General features: G+C 36.6%; 2 protein-coding genes across 4 annotated transcripts in view; one reads left to right on the forward strand and one right to left on the reverse strand.

Moving 5' to 3' along the window:
- Positions 1-607: 607 nt before the first annotated feature.
- On the reverse strand, positions 608-4,721 carry LOC107697473 (MARVEL domain-containing protein 3-like). The gene is made up of 4 exons (XM_016498284.1): positions 4,364-4,721; positions 3,374-3,503; positions 3,123-3,232; positions 608-1,838 (listed from the first exon to the last, which is right to left on the reverse strand). Exons 2-4 carry the CDS (start codon positions 3,499-3,501, stop codon positions 1,183-1,185), a joined length of 894 nt encoding a protein of 297 aa, XP_016353770.1. The 5' UTR covers positions 3,502-3,503; positions 4,364-4,721; the 3' UTR covers positions 608-1,182.
- Positions 4,722-7,023: 2,302 nt separating this feature from the next.
- mcm3l (MCM3 minichromosome maintenance deficient 3 (S. cerevisiae), like) overlaps positions 7,024-9,693 on the forward strand; it is a 7,669-nt gene continuing 4,999 nt past the window's right edge. For all 3 annotated transcript variants that reach the window (XM_016498260.1, XM_016498267.1, XM_016498273.1), the window contains exons 1-7: positions 7,024-7,227; positions 7,348-7,460; positions 7,548-7,756; positions 7,988-8,118; positions 8,600-8,838; positions 8,918-9,026; positions 9,258-9,411. In XM_016498260.1, coding sequence (XP_016353746.1) covers positions 7,156-7,227; positions 7,348-7,460; positions 7,548-7,756; positions 7,988-8,118; positions 8,600-8,838; positions 8,918-9,026; positions 9,258-9,411 — 1,027 coding nt within the window. In that variant the 5' untranslated portion in view covers positions 7,024-7,155. The remainder of the gene's footprint in view (positions 7,228-7,347; positions 7,461-7,547; positions 7,757-7,987; positions 8,119-8,599; positions 8,839-8,917; positions 9,027-9,257; positions 9,412-9,693) is intronic.

The raw sequence follows: 9,693 nt of genomic DNA on the forward strand, positions 1-9,693 counted from the left end.
TTTTTAACGTAAACTTGTGTGAATGAGAACTTAGTTTAGTACTCACATGCTGTGACAGCTGCTTTCTGTCCGTGTGCTTCGGATGTGTGCACTCAAAAAACCATATATCAGAAATTTAAACTAATATGGTTTAAAACGCATGATTTCAGCATGATAAACATGATAATCAGAACCAAAACAGATGTTTTTAGCAGGTCGAAAAACAGCGTGTTTCTGCTTCCACTCAAAATGGGCATTTTCAAAATGATATTATAAATGATCTGTGGAGTATTTTGAGCTGAAACTTCACAGACACATTCTGGGGACACCAGAGACTTGTATCACATATTTTAAAAAGCGGCATAATATGTCTCCTTTAAGTGAATTTATGATCACTAAAAAAAGACAAATATCTGCCAATGGGCTCAGAGAAATCAACTTAATTCAAAGGGAAAACAAGTTTTTATACCCCATTTACAGATGTTTGTTCTTGCTTTAATAAACTCACTTTCTAAAAAAAAAAAACCTTCATATCTTAATTTGCATCTAAGGATTTAAGGATGTTTAGATATTTGAATTGGAAAATAAGACAAAAATACTGACAAAGATGTTAATTTTTCAGTGCATGCAACATTTAATGCCATGGCCCCATTTGAAAACCTTTAAGGCCTAAATTTGTGGAACCCAGAGAAACCCTGAATAATTAACTACATCAGAACGTTTGAAGTGCAAGTATGTGTAATTTACATTGTAGCGCAAAACGCCCAAGTATACCAAGTGATGTTTACCACAGACCTTATTTTATTCATGAATTGAAAAACCCCATTTTAAAAATCCATAGTAAAATCATAAGCGAAGGCAAATTAGTCTTCTGGGTTTTGCCATCAAAGCTGCAGCACTCTATTGCACTTTTTTTTTTCCATTAAAACAGTGAATATATATTTGTATTCACAATATATGTAAAATATATATGCCACAGTTTCAATTTATTATATACAGGAATTATTCCGTGTTTATTAATTGAAAAACTTCATCATTAAAAATATATTGAACTGAAGTCTGAAACTATAATATGCATAAAACTTCTAAAAACAGGTTTCTCACAGTCAAAAATGTTTTAAAAAGTAAAGAAAAAACTAAAATTAAAGCCAGTTTATATACATCCATTCAAGAGGGTTACGGTCCATATTTTTGCTGCACAACTCAGACATAAGTGTCAGGATTAAGAGGTGTTTTCAGAGGACCTCTAGGTTGTTCTCTGCGTTCAGCTTCATAGCGGTCACGCTCCTTAAAGTAATGACTGACATCCTGGATTGTTTGTCCCGTTAAAAAGGTCCCAACAGCATACAGAATTGCAGTTATGATTCCAAACAGTGCGACAGCTGCATCCCCCCCACCTACGCTACAGTTCATCCAGGTATATCCGTTACGAGCATACAGTCGTTCACGCCGGACGCACACATCAGTTGAGTTCACTGAGATCACGAAGTGCAGGTACAAACCTACCGCAACCACGTAACCCACTGCACCAATGATCTGAAATGCAAACTGTCCAATCAGGAGCTTCCTTGGAAGCATGTGGGGGGGTTTGCTGCTGGACACTACAAATAGTAGTGAAAGTGCACCAAAAGTGAGGCAGAAGGCCACACCTCCATAGACTCCTGGTGCTCTCATCTGTCCAAACTGCATGTCAAGCTCACGCACCTGCTGCAGCTCCACCCCCTCAAAAGGAATGATGGCGTCAATGAAGCTCGTTCCGCCCATACCCATCGCAGACATGCCCATCTGCGACATGTGAGCAGCCACCACGCATATGAGAACCAACGCATTGGTCAGGACGGCACATATTAACACAATACCTGAAATAAACACAGAAACACAGAAACACATTTGCAGTTTCTTATGCAACTACATAAGAAACTGCAAACATGTTTAGACCAGGAGTTTTCTTAACTTTTTAATGCCTAAATCTCCCATTATATGATGATCATCTTGTGAGGGAGCCCATCGTAAAATTTGCAAAGTTTTCAAATAAACATTTAAAATGGTTGTGGGAGATAAATGTTTTCATAATAAATATTTCTCAAAAACAGAAAATCATTCCACCATTACTAAGCAAGTTAAAGGTGAATTTAATTATGAAATAAGATGCAACATAAGTAAAACTACTCTATCACATAAAAGTTGCAAGGTATGAGAATTTTTTTTGTTGTTGCAAAATTATATTTATATTTTACTCAAACAAAAAAAAATCGCAATTTTATTTCACAAAATTTCAGGATGACTTAATATATTTTTTAAATAAAATATGCACAAAAAAATTGAATTGAAGTACATACAGAATCTTAAACCTTATAGAATCACAAAATGAATCTTATTTCATCAATTTAATATACAAAATATTATACAAAAATTAATATCCAGATTCTGTTAATAAAACAGTTTGAAAACAAGAAACAGAAATACGGAGGCCTTTGAATAAAGTCAAAAGGGATAAGAACCACTATATAACACCCCCTTACTCATCCCTGAGGGTTCATGGACCCTAGATTAAAAGACAATCAATATATCTGTAAGTGCCCTTAAATTACAATTTTATTGTGTACAACTGAGCAACAAACTGTAAGAAACAAACTGTCATGTATGTGCATAATTTGATGAAAGAACTTGTGTTTATACAAGTGTGCAAATGCAGGTCACCTGCTAAACTAACAGCAAGTGAAATTTGTTTTTATATATTTTTTTAAAAATTTGACAGACATAAATACAAATATAATTTGATAACATATACAGTAATACACATAAACCGTAATATACTGTATATGCTATGCCTGGTCCATGCGTTGCAAGAATGAGAAATTTTTTTTTACATATCTCTCATGGTTTGTAAATGAAAGATTGGTATCAACAAGCTTAAAAAAGCTAAACCGGTTAGACCAGGAGAAAGGAGGAAGAGGGAAAAAATACATTGTGTCATGTCAGAAGGTGTGACTTGAGCTAGACTGAAACCAGACCTGTGTGAGGGCATGTTTGAAAAAGCGTGATCTCAGTACTGACACCCAAATTCAGAGAACTACCTGAAAGTGTTTTCAGACATTTTGACCTAGTTGTTTGACCAGTTATGTCTGTCTGTGAATGCCTACCTCTCCTGGAACAGATGTAAGAGCACTTTGACTCCCGGCGCTCCTCTCGAGGATCGCTCCTCACATGTCTCTGAGAACCTCTGGGGTAGTACGGGGGCTGGCCAGACGAACTATGTCAGATACAATTATAAAAGATTTAAAATAACAATATTACAATAATTTGTAATAACACACAATATGCAAAGCATAGCCTTCAAAGCAAAGATGTCCTCTTTATTTAATGTGTATGAACATGTAGTATGACGTCTCACCTCTCACTGGCTGATCGTCGGTCACTGGGACTGTCCCGTCGGCTGCGGGGCTCTCTGTCTCGCCTCTCACTATAGTGTCCCCCGTTTCTCTCTCTCTGCGGACGATGGTTTCTGGACGGTTGGCTCATAGCTTCATGAGGGAAAGAAGCTTTGGTGTTATGTGCTTATATACCAGAGGTTTTGAAATGTTACAGGGACCCTAGAGGTAACCCAGAGACCCCAATATAAAAAGGATGTAATACTTTTTATCAACATGCATACGTTTCTATGTATATATTAATTATATACGTTTTTATAGCCTATAGGTTTGATTTCTCTGTAACATCTGTGACTCGTAACATCCAGGGGTCGGTGGACTCTTTGTTTTTAAAGTGAAGTGAAGTGAAGTGAAGTGACATGTGGCCAAGTATGGTGACCCACACTCGGAATTAGTGCTCTGCATTTACCCATCCAAAGTGCACACACACAGCAGTGAACACGCACACACCGTGAACACACACCCGGAGCAGTGGGCAGCCATTTATGCTGCGGCGCCCGGGGAGCAGTTGGGGGTTCGGTGCCTTGCTCAAGGGCACCTCAGTCGTGGTATTGAAGGTGGAAGAGAGCGCTGTACATTCACTCCCCCCACCTACAATCCCTGCCGGTACGAGACTCGAACCCACAACTTTTGGGTTATGAGTCCGACTCTCTAACCAGAGTATCTCTATTTTATTGTTTATCATTAACAATACAGTAAACATCATTCAGTAAGGTAGGCTGTAAATGCAAACCTGCCAATAATATCATAATCACAACCGTTCTTCTAACTAAAGGCTTCTCTCTGCCTTCCTTTGACACAAAGCAACCTGCTCCTCAGTATCGGTAAATGCGTTTCACTTGTCTCCTGTTTCAGTTGACTTCAGCAAGAACATTTACGTTAACTTTCGTTTGTTTTTTCTTCACACATATATCAAATAATGTTTATAAACACACTGAACACACACAACTTACCTGCTTAAAGGGCGTCGATCACATTTGTTTTGGTTTTCCAAATCAAAACTTCACTTTCTCCGCCGACACGAGATTCTGACCGACCCCGTCAGTGAAATCTCGCGATGATTAGGATACCTATAGAATGGGTGGGGCTGGAGACAGGTGATAAGTAGGTGACAGACGCGTTATTCGTTACTTCGTTATTTGTGCGGTCGCTTATTCGCTGTACTAAACGATCCAATCCGCGATAACGGCAGTAAGGGTCACGGCAGATTGCCGTCTGAGATCACAGATTTGTGTCCGCAACAGAAGTGGCTCTGTTTTGGCTTTAAACCTACGTCACTGAGGAGAGCATGGTGTTTGATTCATTCCAGCGACTCGCTTCTTTTGAATCAGTTCACTAGAAAGATTCATTCACTGATTTGTTCAGTGAATCTCTGCAAGATTACTTCATTACGCTAGTAGATGGCGAAACGTGTATTTTTCTCATGAATGAGTCATTGTATCATTGACACAAATGATTAATAAAAAAAAAACACAGTCAACCGAAACGAGTAAAGTGAAAAACAAGTACTGAGAAAGAAGTGATGGGAAGAATCGAAGCTTTTCGAAACTTTGAATCAATTGAACTAATTGCTTCGCGAAATGCGTGCGAAGTGCTCGTAACATCACAGGCTGGCGGCACCTGCTGGTCAAAACTCTGTAAAAGCAGTAACAAGTGTAATCATTTTAAATTAATCTCCAAATAATTAAACACCATTAATTATGAAAGTTTTGTAAAAGTGCACTTAGTTATTGGGCAGGGTTTGGCAAACTAAGTCAATTAAGCTATTAGATTTAATTATCCTAGAAGTGTTAAAATTCATTTAAATAATAAAAAATGAGCATACATTATAAAACACACGAAACTAGCGGCGAACCAGGAATTTTGAAATGAATCACGTAAATGTTTCAAAGCTGCAGAATGCAGTGTTTCGCGTCCGACACTAGTTTAACCATAATAAACGTTCACCCACAAATTTCGACAAGATAGAATAGGCCTACAAATCACGAACAGCATCCCGTTCCCAAGATACTTGTACATGGAGGAGACTAGGGATGGGCGGATCGATCCTAAAGTATCGATACTTTCGATACTGATGTTGTATCGAATGGATCGATCCTCACATAAAAATATCGATTCTAAAGTGCATTTTTTTAACATTAATTTTATTTACTTATCAAGAAATTCGGTGCATAAAATAAGCTTCTAAGTGGAAAAATAGACTATATTAGCGAATAATTGTGTTAGATACAACCATTTCTCCTGCTCATCGGAACACACACAGATGCTGAAAGACAGAACCAATCAATCACAGACAGCGTTCGCTGCTGAAGCATAGCTCAGAGTGCTTGTTCAAATAGGGCTGCGTTTCCCAAAAGCATCAGAAGCGTAAGTAGATCTTAAGAAATCATTGCCACATTATTACATTACATTACATTGTTACTATATATAAAATTAATTCTTAAAATTGCATCACGGTTTCCACACAAATATGAAGGAGCAATAATAATAATAAATGTTTCTTGAGCAGCAAATATTACAATGATTTCTGAAGGATCATGTGACACTGAAGACTGGAGTAATGATGCTGAAAATTCAGCTTTGATCCAAAGGTGCACCTTTGTAACTTATCTACCCTTAAAACATGCATACTTGTATGGTACTAATATGCTCACTTTTAGGGGTATAGTTGCACCTTTGAGGTTACTGCCCCATTAAAGGGCTAAAATATACAATTATAGTATATTTTATTTCTAAAAGTGCAAACAAAAAAGGCATATGAAATGTTAAAAAAAACATGGCTTTAAAAGCTAATATTAAGTGAGTATAATTACTGATTATATATTCTTTCAATAATTTAAAAGATCAGTTTAGTTTAGAAGTATCGGTATCGATATCGACGATACTGGGCTTGAAAATATCGGTATCGGATCGAAAATAAAATAAGAGGTATCGCCCATCCCTAGAGGAGACGTTTAATCCAGCTCCTTCAAGAGGGCTCACTCTATGCTATTTGCTCGCGTGAACCTCAGTGAACTGAACAAAAGAAGATCCATTCATTTACTTAAAAGATTCGTTCAAAATGCCGAATCGCTTGAAATGGGCTGTCGCCCGAGGCTCCTACCTCCTGGAATGTGGTAATAAGAGAAAATTTGGTGATTTATATGCGGATTATGCAACTATGTGTCAATGTCAACAGCTAAATATCCCACAGCACGAAATAAACTCTAGTTCACTGAATAAACCATTGTCAGACGAAGACACTGTAACATCTTTATTCCTATTATAATAGCTTGTAAATATCTCAGATGTCTCTTTTCACTATCTTTGTCAAATACAGTATAAAAGAATAAATTAATACTGTGGGAGTTTTGCATTAGAAAAAAGATACACTACTGCATGTGACATTTTTACAAGGGCCACATTCCTCTCTTCCATTGTCCTTTTTGTTCAAGCAAGCTGTGCACTTTAAGGAGATAAATAGTTTGCAGTTATTGAGCTCAGGAAGAGAAGACACTTTTATCAAATTCATCTTATGTTCAGCAGTTACACTGGATGCAGTTCTCTGTGGTTGTATAACTGATAATCACATGGCTCCAATTAACCTAATTAACATAATTGATTTGTAGGCGTGTGTTCACCTGGTTTCCAAAGACAGACGTTTGGTTGTCAGTCATGTTTGTGTCTTTGATTATCAATGTTGAACTGCTGATGATTTGATATTGTATTTTATAGCAGCGCACATGTTGACAGGGGTGTAGTGGAAATGGATACTGGATTAGAGGATCTTGAGCTGAGAGAGTCTCAGAGGGAGTACCTGGACTTTCTGGATGATGATGTGATATATTTTATTCTTTGTCTTTCTGTTTTTGACTTGATGTGGGACTTATGATTTGTGTTAACACCTTTGCAATCTCCGTCACATTCAGTGTCATTTATCTTTTTTTGTCATTTACAGCAAGACCAGGGCATTTATCATGAAAAGGTTAGGAGTATGGTGTCTGAGGGCCAGTGTCGTCTTATTGTAAACATTAATGAATTGAGAAGAAAAAGTGAAAAAAGAGCTAAAGAGTAAGTATTTTATTTATTTATTTATTTATATTTTTGTCCATGAGTTTGTCCTTGAAGCTCATCTGGTTAATGGTCTCTTGTCAATAGATTACTGAATAATGCTTTTGCTGAGCTGGTTGCGTTCCAAAAAGCCCTAAAAGATCTTGTGGCTTCAATAGACGCCACTTACGCTAAGCAGTTTGAAGAGTTCCATGTTGGTTTTGAGGGCAGCTTTGGGAACAAACATGTCTCTCCACGTACTCTAAGTGCACGCTTTCTGGGAAGCCTTGTGTGTGTGGAAGGCATTGTGACCAAATGTGAGTAGGATTTACTTAATTTTACAAATGATCAATGCTCATTATATTCACGTAGTTAAAAATAATAACATTTTGTTCAGAACTACAGGCCCTGATTTTTTAGATTAATGTGTTTAGGTCAGAGCTGTTGATACGCACATAATGTGATGTTTACTCCACCTTAATTATCATTATGCATTATGCTGGGCAGAAGTTGTCATTTCTAACTTGTAATTTTGATGTGATCTGTAGGTTCCTTGGTCAGGCCCAAAATTATGCGTAGTGTCCACTATTGTCCAGCCACCAAGAAAACCCTGGAACGAAAATACACTGATCTTACCTCACTGGACGCTTTTCCTTCCAGTGCCATCTATCCAACTAAAGTGAGTTATATTTTGTATGGGCCATATATTTAATAATGTTATTTTAATTTTCTTAAACTGTATTTATAAAATGTAACATGTAAATGTAAAATGTTATTTACCAATTTAATTAAATTGTATTTTAGTTACATAACTATTTATGTGACTGTTTATTTAATGCATTTTTGTATTTAATTTATTAAACTTAATTTTATTTGTCGAACAAATTAATTTGCTTAATTTATTAAGTAAATATGTAATTAAATAATTAAATTAAATAAAAAAAATAAAAAAAATAAATATATATTTATTTATTTGTGTGTGTGTGTGAAGAAAGATGTTCCTAGATCATCCTCTTTTTCTGGTCCTGTAACATTCCTATCACAGAAACATGGATGTTGATCCAGGAGAATGTTCTCTTTGGAAAAATCCCAATACCATGTTAACCACTGATTTAGTATTAAGAATGTTAAGAAACATAAAATAAATTTTGCATGTGTAGGATGAAGAAAACAATCCTCTGGAGACCGAGTTTGGGCTGTGCTGTTATAAGGACCACCAGACACTGACTATTCAGGAGATGCCAGAGAAAGCCCCTGCTGGACAGCTGCCACGTTCTGTTGACATCATTGCGAACGATGACCTTGTTGACCGGGTGAAACCAGGTGACCGCGTGCAGATTGTAGGGGTCTACCGTTGCTTGCCTGCGAAACAGGGCGGTTTCACCTCTGGGACCTTCAGGTCTGTATATTTGTATTCTTTTTCCCAAGATCAGGACCGGGATTTCATGTCCTCAGGTGAACTTTGTGATTCTCTGCAGAACAATCCTGTTGGCTAACAATGTGAAGCTTATGAGTAAGGAGATTGTGCCAACGTTTTCTGCAGATGATGTTGCCAAGATAAAGAAGTTTTGCAAAGCTCATTCTAAAGTAAGAAGAGGCGCAAACAACGTTAACTGAAATATTCTAAACTTGGCTGCAATTTTATATATATATATATATATATATATGTATATATATATATATGTGTGTGTATATGTGATAAGCTGGTGCCAATGGTTTCTACTAAGTATTAAGGCTTATGATGCTTTTGGGAAATGCAGCTCTGATTGGTTTCATCTTTGGTACTGTATGCAAGGTAAGTGTATTGGTATGTTTCAGGATGTCTTTGAGCAACTGAGCCATTCTTTGGCTCCCAGTATCCATGGCCATGAGTACATAAAGAAGGCCATTCTGTGTCTGCTGTTGGGAGGCAATGAGACCAACCTGGAGAATGGAACACGCATCAGAGGAGACATAAATATTCTGCTCATAGGTAAGGTGTAAACACGTCATGTTTATAACTGTTATATTTTTACAAAACAATATAATTTCTCTAAAATCTGGATTTGTTAATCTTAATTTCAATGTTTTTGTGGTGCCATTTTAGGTGCCATTTATGCATTAATTCATAGAAATTTTATTATATGGACCTTTTTCACAGAATCTGATGTCATTGTAAATCCTGTAAAAATGTATTTATAAAAAAAAATACATTTATACCACTATACTGTGTTGTTATCTTTGCTTTAAAAAAAAAAAAAAAAAAACTAGTTAA

This window comes from Sinocyclocheilus anshuiensis, unplaced genomic scaffold (genome assembly GCF_001515605.1).
Source record: "Sinocyclocheilus anshuiensis isolate Anshui unplaced genomic scaffold, SAMN03320099.WGS_v1.1 scaffold801, whole genome shotgun sequence".
Classification (NCBI taxonomy): domain Eukaryota; kingdom Metazoa; phylum Chordata; class Actinopteri; order Cypriniformes; family Cyprinidae; genus Sinocyclocheilus; species Sinocyclocheilus anshuiensis.

Bases quoted from the DNA above. Each gene is read 5' to 3' on its own strand.
- LOC107697473 (XM_016498284.1), bottom strand. From the start codon at position 3,501: ATGAGCCAACCGTCCAGAAACCATCGTCCGCAGAGAGAGAGAAACGGG. The intron at 3,233-3,373 runs GTGAGACGTCAT...TATCTGACATAG, and splicing joins CGACGATCAGCCAGTGAGAG to TTCGTCTGGCCAGCCCCCGT. The intron at 1,839-3,122 runs GTAGGCATTCAC...TGTTTATTTCAG, and splicing joins TTACATCTGTTCCAGGAGAG to GTATTGTGTTAATATGTGCC.